Raw genomic sequence first — 27,691 nt, forward strand, 5'->3', positions numbered from 1 at the left:
TATGGACAATAAAGTTGTATTATATTATATTGAGTCACCTGCTCTCCTCTGGGTCCCCGAGGGCCTGGAGGTCCGTCTGGCCCCTGTGGGAACAGGTCACAGTAAGGCGGGGAAGAGGGACATAACAGCCTATTGAGGTTGCAGCCAAAAGTCACAAAAACTTTAAAAGGACATGTGCAACTCTCATTCCCAGTTACAAGCTTGCAAGCTGTTGAGTCTAGCGTATAGCTATCTCTTCACAATGCAGTTAATCCTTAGTCAGCAATTCATCCGAATGCACTGAGCAGTAGTTAGTGGGGGGACAGCCATTTACAATGAACAGAGCAGAGGCATGGAGAGAGCGGAGAGAGTCATTCAGAAAAAACCTACTTGATCTCCCTTCATCCCGGGGACGCCACACTCGCCTCTTTCCCCCTGGAAAACATTATAATCAGAGAAGACTGCTGAGCGTTTTAAACCGTGGCGTGCCAGAGGGCCAGGGTACTGATTAAAACTGATGTTATCTAGCTAGCATGTAGTGTAGAACAAACACTACAATCTACTGTTTGTTGTCAGGGTAGAATGGGGATCTTGACCAGCTGTTTCACTATGATTCAGTATCTAATCCATCATGGGTCAATTATCTTTGCACAATTCATTTACGGACACCAAGTAGTACTGGTATCTCACCTTTTCCCCTCTAGTGCCGGGCCGACCCTAAAACAACAGGAGAGATCTCAATAAAAATCTATACATCAGTTATAAGTCAACAATATACCAGTATAGATTGGTTTAGTCATCTATGCTACAGTACCTCGATACCCTCCATCCCAGGCCTTCCGTTGATGCCAGGTTCCCCCTACAGTGACACCAGAGACCAGACAGTGAATGCATCCATATATCCATCAATGTATATAAAAACATTCCAACGAACATCAACATATATAAAAATATTCCAACGAACATCAACACATATAAAAACATTCCAACGAACATCAACATAAACAAAAACATTCCAACAAACATCAACATATATAAAAACATTCCAACAAACATCAACATATATAAAAACATTCCAACAAACATCAACACATATAAAAACATTCCAACGAACATCAACATAAACAAAAACATTCCAACAAACATCAACATATATAAAAACATTCCAACGAACATCAACATAAACAAAAACATTCCAACGAACATCAACATATATAAAAACATTCCAACAAACATCAACGTATATAAAAACATTCCAACAAACATCAACATATATAAAAACATTCCAACAAACATCAACATATATAAAAACATTCCAACGAACATCAACACATATAAAAACATTCCAACAAACATCAACGTATATAAAAACATTCCAACAAACATCAACACATATAAAAACATTCCAACAAACATCAACATATATAAAAACATTCCAACAAACATCAACGTATATAAAAACATTCCAACAAACATCAACATATATAAAAACATTCCAACAAACATCAACACATATAAAAACATTCCAACAAACATCAACACATATAAAAACATTCCAACAAACATCAACATATATAAAAACATTCCAACAAACATCAACATATATAAAAACATTCCAACAAACATCAACATATATAAAAACATTCCAACAAACATCAACATATATAAAAACATTCCAACAAACATCAACATATATAAAAACATTCCAACAAACATCAACGTATATAAAAACATTCCAACAAACATCAACATATATAAAAACATTCCAACAAACATCAACACATATAAAAACATTCCAACAAACATCAACGTATATAAAAACATTCCAACAAACATCAACATATATAAAAACATTCCAACAAACATCAACATATATAAAAACATTCCAACAAACATCAACATAAACAAAAACATTCCAACAAACATCAACGTATATAAAAACATTCCAACAAACATCAACACATATAAAAACATTCCAACAAACATCAACGTATATAAAAACATTCCAACAAACATCAACGTATATAAAAACATTCCAACAAACATCAACACATATAAAAACATTCCAACAAACATCAACATAAACAAAAACATTCCAACAAACATCAACGTATATAAAAACATTCCAACAAACATCAACACATATAAAAACATTCCAACAAACATCAACATATATAAAAACATTCCAACAAACATCAACATATATAAAAACATTCCAACAAACATCAACACATATAAAAACATTCCAACAAACATCAACATATATAAAAACATTCCAACAAACATCAACATATATAAAAACATTCCAACAAACATCAACATATATAAAAACATTCCAACAAACATCAACGTATATAAAAACATTCCAACAAACATCAACGTATATAAAAACATTCCAACAAACATCAACATAAACAAAAACATTCCAACAAACATCAACATATATAAAAACATTCCAACAAACATCAACGTATATAAAAACATTCCAACAAACATCAACGTATATAAAAACATTCCAACAAACATCAACGTATATAAAAACATTCCAACAAACATCAACATATATAAAAACATTCCAACAAACATCAACATATATAAAAACATTCCAACAAACATCAACGTATATAAAAACATTCCAACAAACATCAACGTATATAAAAACATTCCAACAAACATCAACGTATATAAAAACACTGCATTCTTTCTGTCACTACAAATGAACATGGTGGGATTATCTCAGGACAAAACGAAGAACTTACATGAAATCCTTTTGGACCGGGAGTACCGTCAGATCCAGGCTGGGCTGATTTCCCCTGCAGATTTCAAAGGAATGGAGAGATCGTTCCATCAGAGGAAAGAATGGACAGATCGTTGGCCAGAATGTGACTTTTTGGGGCCCTTCTTCATCCCTGGTTGTTCCCATAACATCCCCATGGTGTGTGTAGATTTGTGCGTACAGTAGGTGACCGTGGTCGTTCGGTGCGTGTCCCTGTCTATGCTCTTCCTGTGACCTCTCTATGTATTATCAGCCTCAAACCTTAAGTGGTAGCATATACAACCTCAGTCAACTCAATAGTGTCAGGGGCCTCTGTGCCGTATAGCTTCAAATAACTCAATATTGTCACGGGCCTCTGTGCCGTTTAGCCTCAGTTAACTCAATAGTGTCACGGGCCTCTGTGACGTTTAGCCTCAGTTAACTCAATAGTGTCAGGGGCCTCTGTGACGTTTAGCCTCAGTTAACTCAATAGTGTCAGGGGCCTCTGTGACGTTTAGCCTCAGTTAACTCAATAGTGTCAGGGGCCTCTGTGCCGTTTAGCCTCAGTTAACTCAATAGTGTCAGGGGCCTCTGTGACGTTTAGCCTCAGTTAACTCAATAGTGTCAGGGGCCTCTGTGACGTTTAGCCTCAGTTAACTCAATAGTGTCAGGGGCCTCTGTGACGTTTAGCCTCAGTTAACTCAATAGTGTCAGGGGCCTCTGTGACGTTTAGCCTCAGTTAACTCAATAGTGTCAGGGGCCTCTGTGACGTTTAGCCTCAGTTAACTCAATAGTGTCAGGGGCCTCTGTGACGTTTAGCCTCAGTTAACTCAATAGTGTCACGGGCCTCTGTGACGTTTAGCCTCAGTTAACTCATAAGTGTCAGGGGCCTCTGTGACGTTTAGCCTCAGTTAACTCAATAGTGTCAGGGGCCTCTGTGACGTTTAGCCTCAGTTAACTCAATAGTGTCAGGGGCCTCTGTGACGTTTAGCCTCAGTTAACTCAATAGTGTCAGGGGCCTCTGTGACGTTTAGCCTCAGTTAACTCAATAGTGTCAGGGGCCTCTGTGACGTTTAGCCTCAGTTAACTCAATAGTGTCAGGGGCCTCTGTGACGTTTAGCCTCAGTTAACTCAATAGTGTCAGGGGCCTCTGTGACGTTTAGCCTCAGTTAACTCAATAGTGTCAGGGGCCTCTGTGACGTTTAGCCTCAGTTAACTCAATAGTGTCAGGGGCCTCTGTGACGTTTAGCCTCAGTTAACTCAATAGTGTCACGGGCCTCTGTGACGTTTAGCCTCAGTTAACTCAATAGTGTCAGGGGCCTCTGTGACGTTTAGCCTCAGTTAACTCAATAGTGTCAGGGGCCTCTGTGACGTTTAGCCTCAGTTAACTCAATAGTGTCAGGGGCCTCTGTGACGTTTAGCCTCAGTTAACTCAATAGTGTCAGGGGCCTCTGTGACGTTTAGCCTCAGTCAACTCCCTAACACCCTAATGCTCATCCCCTCCCTGTGTGTTTGCCCACACCTAATCTCCTATCCTTGACCACTGCTTCCAGCCTAAAGCCTCTCTTCAAAAGGCCTGCTAGTCAAAACACACAAAGTCCCACTACGCTATTCTTTTATTTTACGCCATGACCCTTCGACCCCTCTCACAGTACAGGCCTGCTACACTTGCAGTGTGGGAAACACTTCCTACTCTTTGATGTGATGCCCAGGACCACTCTTGTATACACAGAGGCCAGATACACCTCATCCTATTCACAATGAGGCCAGATGCCCCTGCTATGAGCACCTGCTATGAGTATTCAGGGGTGTTACAGGGGCGTTGAGTAGTTAGGGGGGGTTAGAGACAGGGGGGCTATGACTGGAAAAGCCCCTGGTTGCATACAAAATGATATGTAGGGGGGTTACAGCCCATGGTTGTCCAACTGGTGAACATGCCAGCAATAACACAGGCCTGTCTGAGGACTACTGCTCCTCTGTACTGCAGAGTAAACCACTGTCAACCTGGACACATCAACCTGGACACATGAGGTCAATTCATCAAACCAGTCAGTGCTTTTCAATGACCAAAATTGGAATTAAAATGTCAGTGTACTTCCTGAATTGAATGAATTGACAAAAGACAGAAGAGGACAACAAAATGAAAACTGAAGAAGAGTTATAGCGTATGGTATGCACTGGCTACTAGAGGGTGCTTTTGAGCAAAAACAAGAATGGGTTAGACGATGAGACAGAAGTGGACTCACTGGGCTTCCAGGGGGACCTCTTTCTCCTTTATCACACAGACAGGACTTCGGCTGTGGGCACTGGAACCAAGAGAAGCAACATTTGAGTATACACCTCAGAGATAGTCATCTTTACATTCCAAATGGATGGTTACCAGAAAAAGGCACATACTTACCCCTGTGTTGACAAGCGCGCTCTAAAAAAGAAGAAATAACAGCGCTTTATATTTTGATAGCTCACACTTAGGTGCTCAGTAATGTACATGTTTAAATTGAGTAATTGCAATCCTGGTCAGGTAACTGACTGCATGAGCCCAACTGAATTGGGATTTAGGGGGTGAAGGAAAACATAAACATCTAGAATTGTATGGGAATCTCAAGACATGTTGGCATCCTTGAGGACAGCTCACTCCCACTACCACTCACCAGTTCTCTGAAGAGTTTATCCTCCAGCAGGTTGTCTGTAAGGCTGAGGACGTGCTGCTGTGGCGGGGCGCTGGCGATGGAACGTAACCTGGCATTGGTGGGCATATCCCTGGGTAGACCCGACAGCCCGATGGTGAACAGACGAATGTTGTGGTTCTTGGCCTCGGACGCGGCGGTCACAGCACTGGGGCTACGGGGATGGTCCACGCCGTCAGTCATCAGCAACATCACCCTCAGGCTGTTGGCCGCTGTCTCACGGCTAAACATCTGGGTGTTATAATCATTTGATTGTACTTTGGTATTGGGTCTAATACTTGTTTTTTGGTGTGGTGCACTTTGTTCTCAATTGGGTTGACTTTTTTTTGGATAGTCCTCTATGGACAATCCAACTATCAACAAACTTTCATATGCAACCCTATTGGCTTGGGGCTAGGACTAGGGTTAGGTTTAGTGGATAGTTAGTTTAACAGCCATCAACCATCTGCAAGGGACAATCCAAATAAAGCGCTACTAGATAATGATATGCAGACCTGTGTAGCGTTAGTGATGGCGAAGGCTGAGTAGGTTCCGTGTCCGATGTAGGCCATGGACGCCACTCTGCTCTGGAACACATCCACATCCTGCCAGTCCCGGAAGTTGTGCTCCAGAGAAACAGAACTAGGAGGAGAAGAAAAAGAAGAAGAAGATGGAGAGCAGTTAGAGTTAGGTGCCTTGCTCGAGGGCACAAGGCTGTACTGCAGCACGGTCAGCCTCATCCCTCTAACCTCTACAGTACCAACCTGCTGTACTGCAGCACGGTCAGCCTCATCCCTCTAACCTCTACAGTACCAACCTGCTGTACTGCAGCACGGTCAGCCTCATCCCTCTAACCTCTACAGTACCAACCTGCTGTACTGCAGCACAGTCAGCCTCATCTCTCTAACCTCTACAGTACCAACCTGCTGTACTGCAGCACAGTCAGCCTCATCTCTCTAACCTCTACAGTACCAACCTGCTGTACTGCAGCACGGTCAGCCTCATCCCTCTAACCTCTACAGTACCAACCTGCTGTACTGCAGCACGGTCAGCCTCATCTCTCTAACCTCTACAGTACCAACCTGCTGTACTGCAGCACAGTCAGCCTCATCTCTCTAACCTCTACAGTACCAACCTGCTGTACTGCAGCACAGTCAGCCTCATCCCTCTAACCTCTACAGTACCAACCTGCTGTACTGCAGCACAGTCAGCCTCATCCCTCTAACCTCTACAGTACCAACCTGCTGTACTGCAGCACAGTCAGCCTCATCTCTCTAACCTCTACAGTACCAACCTGCTGTACTGCAACACAGTCAGCCTCATCCCTCTAACCTCTACAGTACCAACCTGCTGTACTGCAGCACGGTCAGCCTCATCTCTCTAACCTCTACAGTACCAACCTGCTGTACTGCAGCACGGTCAGCCTCATCCCTCTAACCTCTACAGTACCAACCTGCTGTACTGCAGCACAGTCAGCCTCATCCCTCTAACCTCTACAGTACCAACCTGCTGTACTGCAGCACGGTCAGCCTCATCCCTCTAACCTCTACAGTACCAACCTGCTGTACTGCAGCACGGTCAGCCTCATCCCTCTAACCTCTACAGTACCAACCTGCTGTACTGCAGCACGGTCAGCCTCATCCCTCTAACCTCTACAGTACCAACCTGCTGTACTGCAGCGCTGTCAGCCTCATCCCTCTAACCTCTACAGTACCAACCTGCTGTACTGCAGCACGGTCAGCCTCATCCCTCTAACCTCTACAGTACCAACCTGCTGTACTGCAGCGCGGTCAGCCTCATCCCTCTAACCTCTACAGTACCAACCTGCTGTACTGCAGCACGGTCAGCCTCATCCCTCTAACCTCTACAGTACCAACCTGCTGTACTGCAGCACGGTCAGCCTCATCTCTCTAACCTCTACAGTACCAACCTGCTGTACTGCAGCACGGTCAGCCTCATCTCTCTAACCTCTACAGTACCAACCTGCTGTACTGCAGCACGGTCAGCCTCATCTCTCTAACCTCTACAGTACCAACCTGCTGTACTGCAGCACGGTCAGCCTCATCCCTCTAACCTCTACAGTACCAACCTGCTGTACTGCAGCACGGTCAGCCTCATCCCTCTAACCTCTACAGTACCAACCTGCTGTACTGCAGCACGGTCAGCCTCATCCCTCTAACCTCTACAGTACCAACCTGCTGTACTGCAGCACGGTCAGCCTCATCCCTCTAACCTCTACAGTACCAACCTGCTGTACTGCAGCACAGTCAGCCTCATCCCTCTAACCTCTACAGTACCAACCTGCTGTACTGCAGCACGGTCAGCCTCATCCCTCTAACCTCTACAGTACCAACCTGCTGTACTGCAGCACGGTCAGCCTCATCCCTCTAACCTCTACAGTACCAACCTGCTGTACTGCAGCACGGTCAGCCTCATCTCGCTAACCTCTACAGTACCAACCTGCTGTACTGCAGCACGGTCAGCCTCATCCCTCTAACCTCTACAGTACCAACCTGCTGTACTGCAGCACGGTCAGCCTCATCCCTCTAACCTCTACAGTACCAACCTGCTGTACTGCAGCACAGTCAGCCTCATCCCTCTAACCTCTACAGTACCAACCTGCTGTACTGCAGTGCAGCCAGCCTCAACCTCAGTCTCCAACCTGCTGCCTGGATCTGCATGAGCCGCGTGCTGAAACGCAGGACGAAGTCTTTCTGCTTCTCAAACAGCAGCAACTTGGCCTTCTCTGAGCTGTCCAGGATGAACATGATCTCCACGGGGCAGATCAGAACTATTGGGGAGGGGGGAGAGAGAGAGGATGGAAAGAGAGACAGGGTGGAGAGGATTGCAGGTGAGTGAATGAATACATGAATGAATGAATAAATTGATTAATTAATGAATTAATGAATTAATGAAAGCCACTTACTTTTCCCTTCATTTTGGAGGACCTGGTTGTCGTCTCTCTGGCCCTTCCTCCTCCTGCCCTGACCCCTGGCTGTGTGTGTTAGTACCAACACAAGGAGCAACAGCTCCACAACCTTCCTCATCTTCACCTCTTTTCCAGCAGCTCAGCCTGGAACCAACCAAACATGAGTTTGAGACACCTTCTCCTAATTCAGCACACACACAGCACACACACACAGACACACAGACAGACACACACGACACACACACTGACACACGCCTAGTCACAGAAGAGTGCTATGAATTCTGTACACACTAGAGGGCGGCAACACCATAATACAATTTTAAATGACGACAGATCAATTTGGGCTAATGTGATATCATAGTTTGTTAGCAAGCAAAGGGAGCAGGTTGTACATGAAGCCTCCAGTGAGGGAATAGCTGCAGCTGTAACATCATAATGACTACCCAGGGAACCAGAACCACTGTTCTCTGTGTGAGGTCATCTGTTTCTTTTACCAAAGTTATTGCCAGTTACTTTTTGCCTTTATAGCAGTAATGTGCAGGATATGGTCAGACATTTTTTTTCTTCAGAAAATGTTCCCATTTAGTTACAAAATATTTTTTTGCTTCATGAATTTCATTTTAATCGAGTTATTTGAATTGGAATTTGTCCCAGCCTTATTCATAATATTTAGCTGCAAATATTTCCTTGTAAATGTGTGATTATAAATGAATAATTCCTGAAAATTATTCAGAGAACAGGTTAATGCTATCAAATCAACGGATTGATTGATTTAAAAGCGCACACAAAACCGAACTCATCATTATTATCACTATTTATCCAAAACAATAAATACATTTCATTCTGGAATACAATATGCAAACAAATGCGATTGTCATTGGATTGTCTACAACAATATTCTCTCTACATGTTCAATAGCTTACACTTGACACGAATGTGTTACGTAACATCGTTTCAAATCAATTAAACTTTACCTTGATTCTCATTTAAATACAATCGATCACAGTAATAGTCCGCTCATTTGGTCTCAATTACATAATCCGGTGGGCGAGTTTTTATCCCCGGTTTAGTTCTAAAGCAAGAGAGAATAACGGTGATCAACCCGCTCGAATCGATTCAAACCTGCACGAGGGGGCTGCACTGGGAACACTGAATATTTATGAAGCGCACCTATCATCGCACTGTTGTCAAACAGCACGGGGATGCCTCCCTTTACCAGTATTTTATAAAGCTACAGGGCTGATTATTATCAGATTGATGGGAAAAAAGGAGTTTAGGTTATTGCACATTTTTCATATTGATAACATCAAAAGTAAATCATTTTTTTCTCACTCTACAATATTGAGGTCAGTCACACCACCTTGTTTTCTCAGTCATCATTCATGCCAACTATTGGTCTATAATATTTATTGATAGGCCCTATGCATAAACCATATTGTGGCCTATCAACCTTCAACATCCTTTCCACCCAACCTCTAATGTTATTAACGTGTCACAATCAAATAAATAACCTTGGTGGGACTACTGTATATGTTTATATTCATAGCTGTAGGCGATTGAGTCTTATTGAACCCACAGACACCCCCCTCCAACCCCCCGGAAGGGTTTTACTACTCCATCTTTGAAGATTTTAATGTGAGTACTTACTCATCCAGCAATCAATGCATGGTTCAATGTTCAGAGTGACTGAGTTTCTACAATGATCCACTGAGTCAAATACCAACCCTCACCGACATGCTACTAAAACTCAACAGGGCCAATATGGCACTAAATATGACTTATGGGGTAAAACACATGAGTACTGTAGACCTGGATCAAATATAAGTCAAATCCTTAAAAAAACCTGAGGTGCACTTGATTTAGCTTGACCGGTAGGCTAGCCTACAATGAAACCAGTGTAATAATCCCAAAAGTGCAAACTCAGCCCACCTTGTATGTTGGTCAAACCAAGTAAGCAATGTGCATTTCAAGAGTTCCAGTCACAATTTTGACCTAGGTCTGGAGTACATGTAGGTCAGCGATTTACACCAAAAGGGTTCTATCTGGAAACAAAAATAGTTCTTCAAAAGGTTCTCCTATGGGGACAGCCAAATAACACTTTTAGGTTCTAGACAGCACCTTTTTTTCTAAGAGCGTAGGGATGGAGTGAATTATCTGTTAAAGGAAAGGAATAGGAGGAAAACATCATTGACCAATGACCATTGAGTTACATCTTGGACCCACTCCAAGCAGCAACCCCACAAGTTCATGGAATAGCAAGTACCAGACCTCATCTGGATGTCTGCAATATGAAAGAAACATCCTCATTGTACCTGTCTCCTTCCTATAACTCACAGTACAGAGACATGACCGACAGGGTTTTTATGGCAATTCTAGACGACGTAAATCAAAAGTGCCTGAGAAAGAGGGGTTGCTCTAGCTGAAAAGGTTAGCAACCTTCACGTGAGATATGTCAGGTTGGTGCAACAGGCCAGAAAGACTACAGATGTTGACACAATGTGTTTTCTGAAGATGTAACAAAAACACCGAGCGACTTCATCAAGGTCACTCACTATCACAGGAACCCAAGAGTGCAAACTTCATGACATATTATCAAACACAGTCTAAACTACATTACGAACTGTTAAAATGCTCCAATTACCAACCTATATTCACAATAGGACACAGGAGTTAGTTGCATTAGTAGCCTAAAATATTTGTATTTCACACTTAAAATGTCCTCCTGAGGAATCGGCCATAAACTTCCCTAGTTCCCTAGTTGAAGGGTGCCTAGGAGGGTGCTCACTAGCTGGAGGGGGGAAGTGATCTACATCTACACTATGTGACAGGGATCATGATGCTTTTCCTTCCAGGCACTACTAACCCTGTGTCACGGCACAGTAGACTATAAAGATGTCAAACCACAGAACATGCCTGTCAAAAGGTTCTGCTTCCGAGAATGTTGAAGGAATGTTCCTTGATAACTGCCTGGCTGGAATGGAAGTCCTGTGTTGCTCTGTTGGTAAGAGCAGGACACTAGCTAAATCCAAGGTTGTGGCTTCAATTCCCACAGGGATTACAAAGGCCTACACTTACAAAAAATGTATGCACTGTACTGTGCTGTAAGTCGATTTGGATGGAAGTGTCTGCTCAGTGGCATGTAGTGTTATTATTATTCAGTGTGGTGCTGTGAAAGCCATGCTCTGGCACTGTGTGAGTGGGTACTGGGTCAGTGTCTGGGCTCAGGCTGGGTGTCTGGGCCAGGCTGTTAAACCAACAGAGCCTGGCGGCAGGACCGATGCCAGCCCCGCCACCACCGGCCAGGGAGTTTGGAGGGCGGCTTCCTGCCATCTCTCCTGGTGCAGCAACTAAACATGCGACTGAGATAATGAAAGACAAACAACATTAGACCATATAGAAAACAACTCCACGGAAGCGGCAGGCTCTGATGGAGAGACTCTAACACAGGTTGTCTTGTCTTTCCATCAGTTTGGAGTAAGAGTCTGTCATCCGTGAGGCCAAAACACCAAATAGTGTTATGACTAGATATGGGGGTGTGCTGTTCAACACGGTCCAATGGTCAGAGCGTTGCTGCGGATATAAATATGGCAACATTCTAATCGTTCCATGTTCTATCAGACACATTCTTAAGGTTCCATGTTCTATCGGAAACATTCTAAAGGTTCCATGTTCTATCGGAAACATTCTAAAGGTCTGTGTTCCTTCTGCAACCTTCTAAATGTGCCATGTTCTATCTGCAAGTCTAAATGTTCCATGTATTATCTGCAACATTCTAAATGTGCTGTGTTCTATCTGCAAAATTCTAAATGTTCTAATGAATAAGCCCTTGATAGGACTTGCAGTGGCATCCATGGTATTGAACTAGATGAATTCCAAAAGGCCTGTTATTTAGGGAGATGTGAAGCTGCAGAGAAGCTGGTGTGTGACCTTTTCCCTTTTTTACAGCATTTGCCTTGCAGCTTGTGTACAAGCACCAACGAGGCTTGGTATTAAAACTGTAAAACTAAATTTGGCCGGCCTGAACTGTGGGTGTTCAGTTTAATAAAAAAGAAGTGCTCAAAATGTACGAAACGTGACTTCAAAGTGTTAGATGTATCTGCAGCAGCAAGCAGAACTCAGGAATAACCGTTTTATGCCCTTGGGTGCTCATACATGAGTGGCCTGCGGGTATGTAGTTTTCCTGAACCCGCCATACTTGGATCATTTGTTAAACATGTGGCAGTTTTCAGCTTCAACTTTGACTGATTTGAGTGCTTCATGTGGTTGTATCAGACCTTTTAGATGGGTACCTGATAGGCATGCTGGGATAGATATGTGAAACTGGGAAAGAGGTTGTTTTGAACATAGTTCATATTGTATGATGGAGAGTCGTTACATTCATGAAAAAGAGCAACATGAAGTTAATTGAAGAAATGTCTGCCTTGGTATGCAAACTATTATAAAAAAGAGTTAGTCAGAGTCTCTCTATCCCTCTCTCTGACAGACTGTCTCTGATTGGGAGATGTGATATCTAGTGAAGGTGATAGGCTAGCAACTTAACAATCTTGTATGTATCTACAGTATGTCTGAATATGCCATAATATGCAGCTGTCCTGCCTTCCCCTAGGCTACTCTTCTCCTTTCCCACCCATCAAGAAGAAGAATATAGCAAGCAACATATCGAATAATAGTACCACTATCAGACAATCATTACAGCTCTTGTGCCATTAAGAAATATTTTATTTATTTTTCATTTCAAAATCAAATACAATTTTATTTGTCACATGCTCCGTAAACAACAGGTGTAGGCTAACAGTGAAACGCTTACTTATGGGTCCTTCCCAACAATGCAGAGAGAGAAAATAGAGAAATAGACCCTTTCCTATAAAATATCTTTATTTTTTATTTAACCTTTATTTAACTAGGCAAGTCAGTTAAGAACAAATTTGTATTTACAATGATGGCTTACACATAAAGATGTAATAACACGTAATAATAAAATGTATAATAAATATGCAATGAGTAACAATAACCTGGCTATACACGGGGTACCAGTACCGAGTCGATGTGCAGGGGCACAAAGTATTTGAGGTAGATATGTACATATAACTAGGAATAAAGTGACTAGGATAGATAATAAACAGTAGCAACAGCGTATGTAATAAGTCAAAAAAGTTAGTGCAAAAAGCGTCAATGCAGAAAGTCTGGGTAGCTATTTGGTTAACTATTTAACTAACTATTTAGCAGTCTTAGGATTTGGGGTTAGAAGCTGTTCAGGGTCCTGTTGGTTTGAGATTTGGTACATCGGTACCGCTTGCCGTGCGGTAGCAGAGAGAACAGTCTGTGACTTGGGTGGCTGGTGGCTGACAATTTGTATGCCCTTCCTCTGACCACGCCTAGCAGAGTGGTCCTGGTTGGCAGGGAGTACAGCCCCAGTGACGTACTGGGCCGTACCCACTATCCTCTGTAGTGCCTTGTGGTCGGATGCCAAGCAGTTGTCATACCAAGCGGTGATGCAGCCAGTCAAGATTCTGTCAATGGTCCAGCTGTATTAACTTTTTGAATATCTGAGGCCCCATGACAGAACTTATCTGAGGCCCCATGGCAGATCTTATCTGAGGCCCCATGACAGATCTTATCTCAGGCCCCATGACACATCTTTTCAGCCTCCTGAGGGGGAAGAAGCATTGTCATGCCCTCTTCATGATTGTGTTGGTGTGTGGACCATGATAGATCCTCAGTGATGTGGACACTGAGGAACTTGAAGTTCTCCAACCCGCTCCACTACAGCCCCAAAAATAGGTCTTCCATATGACTCGATTGAGAAATGAAACTCCTTTGAGAAAAGCACATAGTCTGTGCAGCTTCTACAGATGAGAACATTAGTTTGAATATTACACTAGTGATGTTCACTGTTAATTGTGTACCTCAGATTAAGTCAAGAATGCAAACCATTCATAGATGTCATATTTTAGAGAGCGTTTGTCAAAACAATGTGAGGAACACAATCCCAACTCCACCCATGAATACATTCCTGTGATACAATAAAAGAAAAGCAACACAAAGTCTTGAAAGTTAACATTCAGTTTATTGTGTGTGGGGAAACTTCACTTTTTGCTGATAAGTGTGTTGCTGAAGCTTATTTTAGTTCCTACCTCACCACTTGGTGGCAGGGTAGAGAAGTGTGGTTACAGCAGTACAGTAGCTTGTGTTGAACATTTGTACCAACAGAGGGTACTATAACACAGCCATTTCAATTCAGATTTGAAATACAGTTTATATCAATTATACTGAGAAAGTAACTTGGTTGAGTTGAGATGTCAATAAAGCACAGTTCAGTTGATGCTAATAATCTCAAACTCTGTATCATAGGTCATTTTGGGTTTATTTATGAAGAAATTACTAAACACAGACAAGTTAAAGGCTTTAATTTTCAAAACAAAGAAATAGAAAAAAACTATACATATCTATTTAGAACTGATATATATATATATATATATATTTTTTTTTTTAACAAGGCAACAAGTCAATTGAGGTTCACATTGACAATGATCTGAATGAATATTTGGATAGTGCTCATCCACTGGTGGATAATTCAAATGGATAGTGCTGGGGGTATTCATGGATGACTTTCAGGGCTTCATTGTACAGCTCCAGGTCTGGAAAGGAAAAATAAACAAATATGTAAAAAACATAGATCTGTAAAAAAAAACCTAAGAGGTCAGACCAGCTAAACAGTCTTTGGCAAGTTGAAAAATACACTCAGCAATATCATCCCGCCGTGGGGCAACATCATCAACAAGAATTCAAATATGACTACCACTACTGTTTCTCCCAAATCTGTGCTCTCCCTTGAGGTATGCTGCACTGCCCACATTGGCAAGAAAGCATATTTTTTTGATTTTGTTGCAGGAAGTCACTCTGCTGTGTATAATGATGTAATTTTGCAGAGTGTACCTTCGAGAAAAAATTCCTGTTTGCATAGGAGAGATGACATACTTACCGAAAGGAATGCCTTGGTCTTCTCTGAGCATGTTGTATGCAGAGGCCATTATTGCCCCTTTGTTGGACACTACACCAACCACCTCCACCACCCCACTCAGCTCCTCATCAAGCTGGGAAAGAGAAACAATGCACTAATAGCCATATGCCTTTGATTCTCAAGTACAAATGTTCACTTTCAGTTTAGTGATGTCATGTTGTCATTGTCAGATCTTTTCATTCCTAATTCCTAGAAGATAGCTACTGTTCAACCAGTCTACTGTAGTTAGTTGGTTACGTCTTGCAACTGTACTCACGGGCTCGTTAAGTTCCACTGATGCAGACTTCCCTTCTCCATCCGAAAGAGTGAATGATTTTCCTGTTGGATGGACCTGTCATAGACGACAAACAATGAATTGCGATTTAGTCATGCTAACTTGCTAGTTAGTTATAAAAGTAGCGAATTCCATTGCCATTTCTGGCTGTGTACCACGACCCTTTCGTCAAGACTGCCATCCAATTTCTAGTGCTGAACTAACGTTAGACCCAATAAAAACACTAACATATTACCTTCTCAACACGTCCAACAAAGCAAATCGGTCTGCTGATATATTGAGACAGCATAGAATAGTTTATTCTTGGTTTTGGTGACTCGAAAACTGCCATTTCGATAGATTTTGCAGAGCACAACTTGAAATTCTAGCTACGATTGTGTAAAACAAGCAAGCGATAGCGCGGGAAATACTTTGTTACGACGACGTTTCCTCGTTGTTCTATGCTACATTCTTTCCCCCGACCGAAGCTTATATTAACTATCGTTCCTCATATTAATATTCAAACGTCACATGAACGGATAATTTCATATAAATAAAAGTTCAATATTTTAAAGTGGAGTATAATAAAAAACACCAGATTCAAAGCCACAGATTGCGGTACAATCATTATAAAACTGATTAGAATAAAATTGTTCTCGACATTGTTTCTAAACGGACCATTTACAGAACAGGAATGACCGGAAACAGATAAGACAACAGCAACAACACACTGGTCAATGGCTAACTACACGAAATTGAATAGATAATCTAACAACAAAATTGTATATGTTACTTTACTCTACTTTTTAACGAAAAGAAAGACTGGTAGGGTAAGTAATTTGTTTTGGTTTGACGAAAACCTAGCTAACCAGCTAGACACTAACGAACATTTAGCTAGTAGAGCATACGTGACATTCGATAGTTCGGAAGTTAAAAGAAATCAAACTGAAAGTCAATTTCACTTGTATTCAGTTATGATATTGCGATATGTGATCAACTTTCAGGCACACTTCTACGTTCTACATAACAAAAGGTAAACACAACATGATTTCTTTATGCATTTTCTCATTCCAAGTGCCGTGATGATGTTGCCATATGCTTGCTAACGTTTGTTTTTTCTCGCCTTTGCAGACCCAGTAAGGAGTCAGTATGTTCAGTTTTTTCGGACATCGCAATAAAGACTCTTCCAAGAAGTCATCGTCAGAGGGCAGTACAGATGGGTTCGTGATAATAGGTGAGAAACAAATAATCAAACGTCAACCTGCTGACTAGATACTCAACGTCTAGGTGTTCAACAGAACTTGACGTTTCAGGTCGTCCTATTGCTCAGTAGGCTCAGCTCAGTTCTGAAACTACCACATTTACCGAACATGTAACAAGTTGGGCAGAACACACACACATAAAGTAATGCTGTGATTTGTTACTGAATCCATGAAATGTGTGGATTCCACAATGCTCTACTGGTTGTACCAATCTTGTTTCATAATTAAATGACCAAGCCTCTCCTGGTTGCCTATTGATATCACCCAGAACAATGCTGTGGGGGTTGTGTGTCAAGTTGCACACAATGACATGTCCAGTGCAACTGTATTATAAAATTGATTTTTAAATGTTTCAAAGCACTGTACACATTCAGTCAATAACATTGGTCTATATTTTTTAGTTTATCTTGTTATTTTTTACATTTCTATTAATCATTTTAGTCAACAAGACTAAATCCTGAACCTCTACCTCTACTTATAGTAAATACTATAAGCTTAAAAAGTCCACATGTAGTTTTAAGTTTGTCACCAGCATTGTCACCAGCATTGAATAATGTCTTTCACCACTTCCTTGAGGCTGAAATGAACCTGAAATGAAAATAAAGAGTTGCGCAAAAAATAAGTTTCCTCGTGCTCATGGGTGTGGTAATAAGTCATAACAAATTAGCATATGTTTATCATGAAGTTCAAAACGATAATATAGGATTGCTACTTGTTTTATGACGATAAATCCTGCCAATTTTAAAGGTCCAAGGCAGAAACGACCTCCTTTGGTACGTTTTCAAATTGTAAGTCCAAAATAATAAAAATGTTATTGTTAGTCAGGAATCTCCCTCCTCCCTCTTTCCTATACCAGGAAAGTGCAGTGTAATTGGCTCTTTATCCCATGGCTTTGACTGGGAGCACTGCTGGTGGACCTGGGTTCAAATAGTACTCAAAATAATTTCAAATACTTTAGCTGGGCTTGATTGCACTTGCCTGGCACTATGGAACCAATAAAGTAGTCGCAAAAGTGCAAACACTGTTCATCTGGCACTCCAGGCAGGCTGAAACTAACGCCAAAAGTAGTTAAAGTGATTTCAAATAGTATTTGAAACCAGGTATGGCTTTTGGTGAAGCAGTAGACACAGATGGTCAGGAGTTGTATGTTTCTCTTGGCAGACAGAAGAGAGCCAGCCTCAGAGCCAGCGTTTCTTCCCAGATAAAGGCGAAAGAGTTTGACTGAGCTCACAGATGTTTTAGTGTAAACCCAATGACTGTGCTCTGTTTAATCACATTCTCTGATTTAAAGATGCCAATGATGAGAGAGAGAGTGTGTTTTGTAAGGAGGGATCAGTCAGATAGCTGATGAAACCAGTGAGTTTAAAAAGCAAATCACCAAAACTGAATTCATAGATTTACTCTGGGTGTAATCGACGTTGATAGGAGTTGTTACAGTGCGCAAATCGAACAATGTAGGACTATGCTTCAGTCAGAGTTGGGGTAGTGGCTTTCAATTTAGGTACAGTTAGGCTAGTTTGTCCCGTTGCATTGAATGAATATTCGAAGATCATTTTCTGTGAGGATTTAAAAATATATAATTTTAAATAGTTTTTACTGTATAAACTGTAAAGTGTAGCTACGTGTTTCCCTGAAAGCTGCCATTACATTTGACATCTGCACCACAGCCTCTTTCCACTTTTCGAGCATTCCTGCTACTGATGGCTCCAGACCAAAGGGAACAGATGTTCTTACAAAGCTGATCTGTGGGGCTCAGTCTGTGTCCATATGACAGGGGGCATATCATGTGCCACTCCACTACCCTTTCACTTCCCCAGCCAGCGGCCTGCCGGTTGAGTATGTTGGGGCCAGGGCAGGGCTGTGGGAGAGAGCCAGTGGAAAATCCCAGTGGGCAGGGAACTGGGTGGCTGACAGCCTGATCTTCTGTGGCCCTTCTCGCCTCCATCCACATTTAGTTATTCAGACCAAGAGAACTCCTATTGGGGAAAGAGCAAGAAGGAGCAAGGCAGTGCAGTGAAAAAAATAATATTTTCAATTTTCTTAATGATATTTCAACACCATAAGGTCGAAATAACACTCTGAAATTGTGAAAATGACAATGCCCTTTTAGTGAAAGAGTTTTTTTGGATGTAAAAATATACACATTTGTGTCAACACACACACATGATCAGACTGAGCATTTCAATGGCAAAATAAATGATAAAAAGAAGACTTTTTTGGGGGGGGGGTGTTATTTTCATTAAATTAACACACAGTAATTATATTAGACACACAGTGACGATTTAAAAATAACATTTATAAAGACTGCATGGGGGCTTTAAGGGAAAACAATCTGCAGAGTCCACCCCTGATGCTAGATGGAGTGATGGCTCACATTTGTCAGGGGGGTCATGGAGTCGAATCTCATTTTACCTCAGAAGATTAGTAAATTAGCTATTACAATAATGTCCTTTGACAAGCTTTGTATCCTACATCAGGCAAATCTCTCCCCAGTCTAAGCTGTTAATTTGTAACACCTCATATTTTCGCCTCCATTCCGTCAGATGGAATCCAATAAGAAAGGATTTGTTTTATCTCTGAAGTCATGAAGTCATCTCTGTGATCCAAGTCTAGGGCCTTCAGTCCCTCAAAGTGTGTGTGTGTGCACCTGCCTGCAGCTGACACTCTTGAGGAGTAGTGCTGGTTGACTGCTGAAGTCATGAGCAGCTGCCTGTGCCTCTTCTGGGAGCCCATCTCCCTCTCTCACAGGCTCTTAACCCAGCCGGCAGACAGACAATAGCCTCACTTGTATTTGGATGGCTGTCAGTGTCTACAAGGAGTCTCTTTCACTAACATCGTGTTCAAAGGCCTACACCCCCACACCACATTCATTTTAACATTTGTCCTCAGATATTGCTTTTCCATGTCTGATGTCTTTATTTAGCCAGGATAGTAGTCCACTCAGTAACAATTGCCATTGTTTTCCAGGGAGTCCTAAAGTCATTGCAGGTAATGCAAGGATGGGTGTGGTGTGCATGTGTGCATCATGCATGCGAGTTCATAAGTGTTTTAGTAATTGATCACTGGTCATTACCAGAAGATTGTGAAATAAATGTGAGGCTACTAACAGTGTCCAGCATTAATAGAGCTGGTTTGTTCTGCACTGGCAAAGATGTTTACGAGAAGCCTGCTAGCCTGACAAGCTGCATGTCATTGACAATGTCCACGCTCTGAGCAGGTCACACAACTCCAGCACGAATCATGACATAACGTGATGTCATTGACAAGATCCACACTGCACAGAGCAGGTCGATGCGGAATGTAATGAGCTCCTTTTCATTCCTCTTCACTTGATCAGCACATGATCCAAGCCAGAACCTTAGGCCTCTCTCCTGACCTGACATTTTATTTTAAACATTAAAATATATATATATAACACACACACACTACCGTTCAAAAGTTTGGGGTCACTTAGAAATGTCCTTGTTTTCCATGAAAACATACATGAAATTAGTTATAGTCAAGACGTTGACAAGGTTATAAATAATTATTTTTAATTGAAAAAGTAATTGTGTCCTTCAAACTTTGCTTTCGTCAAAGAATCCTCCATTTGCAGCAGTCTAGTTGGCATTCTAGTTGTCAATTTGTTGAAGTAATCTGAAGAGATTTCACCCCATGCTTCCTGAAGCACCTCCCACAAGTTGGATTGGCTTGATGGGCTCTTCTTACGTACCATATGGTCAAGCATCTCCCACAACAGCTCAATAGGGTTGAGATCGGTGACTGTGCTGGCTACTCCATTATAGGCAGAATACCAGCTGACTGCTTCTTCCCTAAATAGTTCTTGCATAGTTTGGAGCTGTGCTTTGGGTCATTGTCATGTTGTAGGAGGAAATTGGCTCCAATTAAGTGCCGTCCACAGCGTATGGCATGGCGTTGCAAAATGGAGTGAAAGCCTTCCTTCTTCAAGATCCCTTTAACCCTATAAAAATCTCCCACTTTACCACCACCACAGCACCCCTAGACCATCACTTTGCCTCCACCATGCTTGACAGATGGCGTCAAGTACCCCTCCATGTTCTTCTTTGTGATCCGAACACCTCAAACTTAGATTCGTCTGTCCATAACACTTTTTTACAATCTTTTTTTGTCCAGTGTCTGTGTTTTGCCCATCTTAATCTTTTATTTTTATTGGCCAGTCTGAGATGACTTTTTCTTTGCAACTCTGCCTAGAAGGCCAGTGTCCCGGAGTTGCCTCTTCACTGTTGACGTTGAGACTGGTGTTTTGCAGGTACTATTTAATGAAGCTGCCAGTCTGTTTCTCAAACTAGACACTAATGTACTTGTCCTCTTGCTCAGTTGTGCACCGAGGCCCTCCTACTCCTCTTTCTAGAGCCAGTTTGCTCTGTTCTGTGAAGGGAGTAGTACACAGCGTTGTACGAGATCTTCAGTTCTTGGCTATTTCTCACATGGAATAGCCTTCATTTCTCAGAACAAGAATAGACTGTCGAGTTTCAGAAGAAAGTCCTTTGTTTCTGGCCATTTTGATCCTGTATTCGAACCCACAAATGCTGTTGCTCCAGATACTCAACTAGTCTAAAGAAGGCCAGTTTTGCTTCTTTAATCAGAACGACAGTTTTCAGCTGTGCTAACATAATTGCAAAAGGGTTTCCTAATGATCAATTAGGCTTTTAAAATGATAAACTTGGATTCGCTAACACAACGTGCCATTGGAACACAGGAGTGACAGTTGCTGATAATGGGCCTCTGTACGCCAATGTAGATATTCCATTAAAAATCAGCCGTTTCCAGCTACAATAGTCATTTACAACATTAACAATGTCAACACTGTATTTCTGATCAATTTGATGTTATTTTAATGGACAAAAAATTTGCTTTTCTTTCAAAAACAAGGACATTTCTAAGTGACCCCGAACTTTTGAACAGTAGTGTACACACGTTTGCTAGTCCAGGTTCACTTGCAGTTATCCAAACACAGTCTTTTCACGATGTTGAATGTGAAAACATGCAGCCTTACAAGTACAACTGACATGACCTGTCCTCTGTATCATCAAGCAGAGGTGTGTGTGTGTGTGTGTGTGTGTGTGTGTGTGTGTATTTTCTTGCTTTTTTCCTGGTTATCTCCCTCTCCTCCTGAAGGATTTAGTGATTGGGAGGGATAAACTCCTGCACGCTATTGAGCAGATGACGGATGCATGCTCTGTGTGTTACTGACTGAGAGAACAGGAAGGAGGGGCCTCTGTCTAACTGACTGAGCCCAGAAACAAGGCCATGCATGTACAATGCTGACGACACATAATGAGGAGAACACAGGCTAGGCTTACTTTACATGGCATTATTTAGATGCCCCTGTTATCCTAGAGGACTTGCTCTGGAGGTGAACAATACCTACCATGCCAAGAATTCATTCACAGATGTGGATGGAAATGTGGGCTAAATCTTGTGATGAAATTGTGGGAACTTACTTTTGTAAGTTACTTTTTTGTACCTGTTGGACTAAAGGGGGCAAATCAAAGCTTTAAATAGAATGAATTAATGTTGCATACTTATATGCCTCAAACATTGATGGAAATATGAAAATGATAATAGCAAAGTAAGACAAGACAAAATATTTTTATTTAAACAGATTTTAAAGCTGCAATATGTAGAACTTTTTGGGCAACCTGATAAAATTCACATGCACAATGTAAGTTATAGATCTGTCATTCTCATTGAAAGCAAGTCTAAATAACTGTAGATCTGTTCTATGTCCAGTATTTCTGTGCTTCCGTTTTTAAGTTCAGTTTTTGTGTCTTTTACATTAGGTTTTGTACACAAGCTTCAAACCGCTAAAAGAAAATACAATATTTTTGGTTATGGAAAATATATTTCACAGCGGTTTAGGTGGTACAATTATTCTCTACACAATACGTGCTTGTTTTGTCACAAACTGAAATTAAGTGAACCATTTAGAATTTTAGCTACCAGGAAATGATTTCTGCATAGTGCATCTTTTTAAATAAAAAATAATCTGAATTTGAGGTTACTGAAGCTGATGGACATTGTACTACTAGACTAGAGTAAGCTGACAGATCCCATATCGATCCTGTGCAGAGTAACGCAACCTCTGTTTTATCATGGGGCTCTGGGCCTCCGGTCCCTTTCATGGAGATCATTTACCCTCTATACAGAGAGACATTGGGTGACTGGAGACACTGAGCTCAGATCAAAGGAATCTGGTGAGATCAGGGAGGATGACGTCATGCTGCAGAAAGAGTTCAGTCCCAGAGGAAAGGGAGAAGAGGAGTGGAGATGGCAATGGTTACAGAGGAGACGAAGGAGTGAGTGAGTGAGCGAGGGAGGAGAGGACATTGACAATGTGCAGTTAATTAGTCTAGTTACTAAGGTCCAATAGTTGTCCCCCAGATGACATGATGCAAGAGGAATGGGGTTGGGAACACAGGCTAGGCTACACCAGAGAGAGGAATGGGGTTGGGAACACAGGCTAGGTTACACCAGAGAGAGGAATGGGGTTGGGAACACAGGCTAGGTTACACCAGAGAGAGGAATGGGGTTGGGAACACAGGCTAGGTTACACCAGAGAGAGGAATGGGGTTGGGAACACAGGCTAGGTTACACCAGAGAGAGGAATGGGGTTGGGAACACAGGCTAGGCTACATCAGAGAGAGGAATGGGGTTGGGAACACAGGCTAGGTTACACCAGAGAGAGGAATGGGGTTGGGAACACAGGCTAGGCTACACCAGAGAGAGGAATGGGGTTGGGAACACAGGCTAGGCTACACCAGAGAGAGGAATGGGGTTGGGAACACAGGCTAGGTTACACCAGAGAGAGGAATGGGGTTGGGAACACAGGCTAGGCTACATCAGAGAGAGGAATGGGGTTGGGAACACAGGCTTGGTTACACCAGAGAGCTGTAGGCATGCTCTGGTCCACATAGTGCTCTGTGGAACAGTATTACTGTGTTACTAACTGTGTTAATGCTGTGTAATCCATTATGTGATCAGAATGCCACTCCACTCGTTAAACCACATCTAATCACCCAACTGACCTGCTTTTCCCGAAGAGGGAAAAAAATACTAATGACTTCTGTTCTGAAGACCACAGGGCAAGTAGGCCATTGTAGATGGGGCTTGTAGTGGGTCTCGTGTACGTTGATGAAGAATCCAGGCCTAGGCCCGTGGTGTATAATGAAAGATTCTTTCATTTTTTTTCCTCTCCAGGAGAAACTGTGGAAGAACAGAGGAAGAAGATCCAGAACGCTAACATCGGCAAACCATCATGTAACGTTATTGTGCAACCATCAAAGGTGATTGTCTTTTATAACCAGGGGGCAGTGCTCTGCAGAACATGCAGTATAACACTCTTTATGGGCTCTGGTCTAAACTACAACACTATGTAGGAGAAAGGCCAATGGAGTGTCATTTAGGACCCAACCTGGGTGATGTTACTCAAAACTACGAAGTGGTTCGTCTCTCAAATGCTGTCCTCAGTACCAGGAAACACAACTGTTGTAGACTTAGACAGACAGCAGTGAGACTAACTGACTGGCTCATCCTCCCATCATATAGTCTGTCTACAGTCTGCTGCTGCTGTGTTGGTGACAGATGCTGAGTGGCATGGGTGTGATCCTCGCACACACACACACACACACACACACACACACACACACACACACACACACACACAGAGACTTGAGGACCATCACATGCCACTACCATTCAGCACGCTCCATGCCTGCTACACTGGGTCTGGACTGAAGTCTGGACTGAAGTCTGGACTGAAGTCTGGACATATGGCGGCTGTAGAAAAGCTCTATTGTGTTGCTGCTAGTTCTCTGTCTCATCTGGTTGGTCCTACTAGTCCTTGACGTCGCCTGTGGTCATTATTATGGGTTTAATCAAGGCCAATATGTCAATGGCAGCTGTGTGTGTGTGTGTGTGTGTGTGTGTGTGTGTGTGTGTGTGTGTGTGTGTGTGTGTGTGTGTGTGTGTGTGTGTGTGTGTGTGTGTGTGTGTGTGTGTGTGTGTGTGTGTGTGTGTGTGTTGAAGCGTAAGCTGCATATGGTGACATGGCACTGCAGCTTGGCTCCCATTCAATGAGTTATCTACAGTGCTTTTGCCCCCATGTTGCGCACCTTTCACCTACATGATGTACAAACTCCTACCTCCACCAATATAAACCTGTCCTGCTTCACACACTCACCTGTGTTATGGGCAATATATGAAAAATAAGGAGGGCCAGATGGCAGGACCACTACCTACAGCATTTTGTATTGGTTATTACACAGTGGTTAAGATGTAGCGTTACTTTCTGTTAAGTGCTAGAAGTCATGAAAAAGGAAAGCACCACACATTGCTTGCTGATCATGCTCCCAGGTGAGTCCTCGTCACCACCGTGTTTGAGAGAACAAACACTCATTCCTTTAAGGATGTTTCCGTGGTTACGTCCCAACCGAATGCTCTCTTAATTTAAGAGGAATAAGCCATTTCCTGTAACATCTTCTCTGCATTTAAGCTTTTATTCCAAGGCCCGAAGCACTGCTTAAGTCTCCAATCTAGTACTTTATGTCTACACCAAATCCTTTTGAATCGAATAAGTCAATTGAAGAGTACAAATAGTAGGCCGATTTTAATATCATGGTAGACAGGCAAGAATAATTGTATTGTGTGATGCTTGCTTGTGTTTAGTAGTACACTTACTGGTACACTAGTTGAGTTGCTAAGGTTACGGTTTGGGACAGCACCCTAGTGACTTCCTTCCGTGGACGTTGCCGAGTTCTGAAACCTCATCGGCATCACTCTGTTTTCATGTTTGAAAAAAGTTAGCCAGGTTAAGTGTTCCTTTTTTATTGTGTAGCCTACACTTGTTTCTAAATGCAATGTCTGAAGGTGGATATTTTCTCACCTCTTCTCCTTAGTCCTCCAGTACGACACCTACCCAGGCCCACCACTCTCCAGCCCCTGCTCCACCTTCAGTGATCGCCCCATCACCAGGGCCTATGTGGAAGCCCCCCGCGCCCATAGTGGAGGCAGCCCCGTCTCTCCCAGAGCTACTAGGAGATGTCCCATTCACCCTGGCCCCCCATGTCCTGGCCATGCAGACAGGGGGTCCTGGGTTCCCCCTCTTCTCTGAGATGCTGATGTCCCCCCAAGACATCCACCACAACCTGGCCTCCTTCACCTACGACTTCACCCTGGAGAACTCTGTGCTCGGTGACCATTGACCTGTAGATGGTCTACTTGCTGACTATGACCGCTGACCTTTTGATCTTTCAATCTCCCTTCCAATACCAGCCCTATGTCAACCCTGGGTCGTGTTCATTGGGCAGTAAACAGATAAATGTACTGAAACAAGGCGGGACTACCTGGGCTTGTCCAATAAGAAAGGCACATGTTTGTTTTTCTTTCCAAAGTGTTTAGCTACGTTTGCCCTACTGAACACTACCTTGGACTGTCTTGGCTCGTTACCATTCAGTTCTAGTTTCAGTTCTATAGGCTCTGTCTGAGAATGGTAGTACTATAATTAATGGTAAACCTGGTTCTGGTGATGAACAGAGTTAGAAAACAGGTGTGAGTCAGGTGGGGTCAGAACTGCACCTGCTGGCAGTGATGTAGGTTACACACAGTATGTAGGTAGATGGGTACGCAGAGTTCCACCATTAAGATTGTAGACTACTAGATCAAGGCGAATCACTTTCTGATGTGCATGTCATAGTAGTGCTGGTTCACTGTTTTCAGAACTGTGTGTATCAGAAGAGCGCTAGCTTCATGTCTGATTGGCATGCTTCATCATAGCTTTGTGTTTTCATTTCAACAGTGTCTGGGTCTGTAGATTCACCTGTTGTTGCTGTTAGTTTAGAAGTCACTGATTGACCTTTGGGTTTGCACTAATGTACAGATGAGACAGATTTCAGATAGTTTTCAAATCTTAAAGGAAATTACACGCATTATATTCTTTATCTGGTTACGATTTTGTTTTCTTTCTCTGCTGTCCTCACTTTTGCAAATGAAGTTAAGAACGCTTTAACAAGACATTTGAAAAAAAACATTTGTGTAGCATAAGCATTTCTATAGAGGAACTATGTAGCTTTTTGATGACCTATTTTAAAATGTTAGAATATATATCCCCTATTTTTCAACATGTATTATTAGGACTCACTCGATATGGTGACTCTTATGTGGCCTTTCTCTTGATCATCATCAGCATGGCTCTAATGAACGCATCATGTGTTGTAACTTCCCAAACGTTGTATTTATTGTTATTTATTCTGAACAAACCACGTTTCCCCCCAGTCTTCATGGCACAGTTTAGATTTGACAGTATTTCATGGTATCCTGTCACGTATACTGCATTCATTGCACACTGGTGAACAAATTATCTTGTGAACGCATGCGTTCAGTTGCCTCTGACTGCTGTACAAATGTGAGAGGGCAAAAAAATGCCAATTATATTTAGTTAAAATACTTTTTAGGACTAATTTTAAGTAAACTCCTTATGAGTTAACTCCTAAGACAACCACTCAAGAACCTGAAAAGATGGCTCATAAGTTGCTGTTATTATCAGTGCAATGTTGTGGTATTCCACATGTGAAATCATCCATAGAGGCTGCATTTACACACGCAGCCAAATTATTCTTTTATTTGATCAGTTCTTTTGCCAATAATTGTGCAAGAAAATCTGAATTGGGCTGCATGTGTAATCGTGGCCTTACTACTGCATACATTATGAAATATTTGGGATTTACCCTTTCTGGACAATCCTTTGCTGTGTATACCTGGAAACCAAGTGTATTTATATCTGTGTGATAAACGATACTGTGGATTTC

General features: G+C 42.2%; 3 protein-coding genes across 4 annotated transcripts in view; 1 reads left to right on the top strand and 2 right to left on the bottom strand.

Annotated features, from left to right (window-relative positions):
* The window catches only part of col28a1a (collagen, type XXVIII, alpha 1a), a 30,888-nt gene extending 21,378 nt beyond the window's left edge, over nt 1-9,510 (bottom strand). Inside the window, exons 1-12 of the mRNA XM_014177914.2 lie at nt 9,304-9,510; nt 8,327-8,473; nt 8,020-8,191; nt 5,916-6,042; nt 5,386-5,652; nt 5,136-5,156; nt 4,981-5,040; nt 2,739-2,792; nt 794-838; nt 670-696; nt 370-414; nt 39-83 (exon numbers count right to left, since the gene is read on the bottom strand). Coding sequence (XP_014033389.2) covers nt 39-83; nt 370-414; nt 670-696; nt 794-838; nt 2,739-2,792; nt 4,981-5,040; nt 5,136-5,156; nt 5,386-5,652; nt 5,916-6,042; nt 8,020-8,191; nt 8,327-8,447 — 984 coding nt within the window. The 5' untranslated portion in view covers nt 8,448-8,473; nt 9,304-9,510. The remainder of the gene's footprint in view (nt 1-38; nt 84-369; nt 415-669; nt 697-793; nt 839-2,738; nt 2,793-4,980; nt 5,041-5,135; nt 5,157-5,385; nt 5,653-5,915; nt 6,043-8,019; nt 8,192-8,326; nt 8,474-9,303) is intronic.
* Nucleotides 9,511-14,376: 4,866 nt separating this feature from the next.
* rpa3 (replication protein A3) lies at nt 14,377-16,146 on the bottom strand. The gene is made up of 4 exons (XM_014177920.2): nt 15,860-16,146; nt 15,607-15,681; nt 15,312-15,423; nt 14,377-14,967 (listed from the first exon to the last, which is right to left on the bottom strand). The coding sequence occupies exons 1-4, from the start codon at nt 15,953-15,955 to the stop codon at nt 14,885-14,887; spliced, it is 366 nt and encodes a 121-aa protein (XP_014033395.1). The 5' UTR covers nt 15,956-16,146; the 3' UTR covers nt 14,377-14,884.
* A 132-nt stretch (nt 16,147-16,278) lies between these two features.
* Nucleotides 16,279-27,691, top strand: umad1 (UBAP1-MVB12-associated (UMA) domain containing 1). Of its 2 annotated transcripts, XM_014177917.2 has the most exons (6): nt 16,279-16,433; nt 16,608-16,636; nt 16,735-16,837; nt 19,833-19,853; nt 24,087-24,172; nt 25,784-27,691. In XM_014177917.2, the coding sequence occupies exons 3-6, from the start codon at nt 16,753-16,755 to the stop codon at nt 26,087-26,089; spliced, it is 498 nt and encodes a 165-aa protein (XP_014033392.1). In that variant the 5' UTR covers nt 16,279-16,433; nt 16,608-16,636; nt 16,735-16,752; the 3' UTR covers nt 26,090-27,691. The 2 variants fall into 2 exon arrangements, with proteins under 2 accessions (XP_014033392.1, XP_014033394.1); XM_014177919.2 differs by lacking the exon at nt 19,833-19,853.

This window comes from Salmo salar, chromosome ssa27, assembly GCF_905237065.1.
Source record: "Salmo salar chromosome ssa27, Ssal_v3.1, whole genome shotgun sequence".
Lineage (NCBI taxonomy): Eukaryota > Metazoa > Chordata > Actinopteri > Salmoniformes > Salmonidae > Salmo > Salmo salar.

Coding starts and splice junctions, on each gene's coding strand:
- rpa3 (XM_014177920.2), bottom strand. CDS start 15,955: ATGGCAGTTTTCGAGTCACCAAAACCAAGAATAAACTATTCTATGCTG. Junction 15,682..15,859: donor TTGTTGGACGTGTTGAGAAG/GTAATATGTTAG, acceptor CGTCTATGACAG/GTCCATCCAACAGGAAAATC. Junction 15,424..15,606: donor CAGTGGAACTTAACGAGCCC/GTGAGTACAGTT, acceptor TCTCTTTCCCAG/CTTGATGAGGAGCTGAGTGG.
- umad1 (XM_014177917.2), top strand. CDS start 16,753: ATGTTCAGTTTTTTCGGACATCGCAATAAAGACTCTTCCAAGAAGTCA. Junction 16,838..19,832: donor AGATGGGTTCGTGATAATAG/GTGAGAAACAAA, acceptor ATTGTTTTCCAG/GGAGTCCTAAAGTCATTGCA. Junction 19,854..24,086: donor GAGTCCTAAAGTCATTGCAG/GTAATGCAAGGA, acceptor TTTCCTCTCCAG/GAGAAACTGTGGAAGAACAG.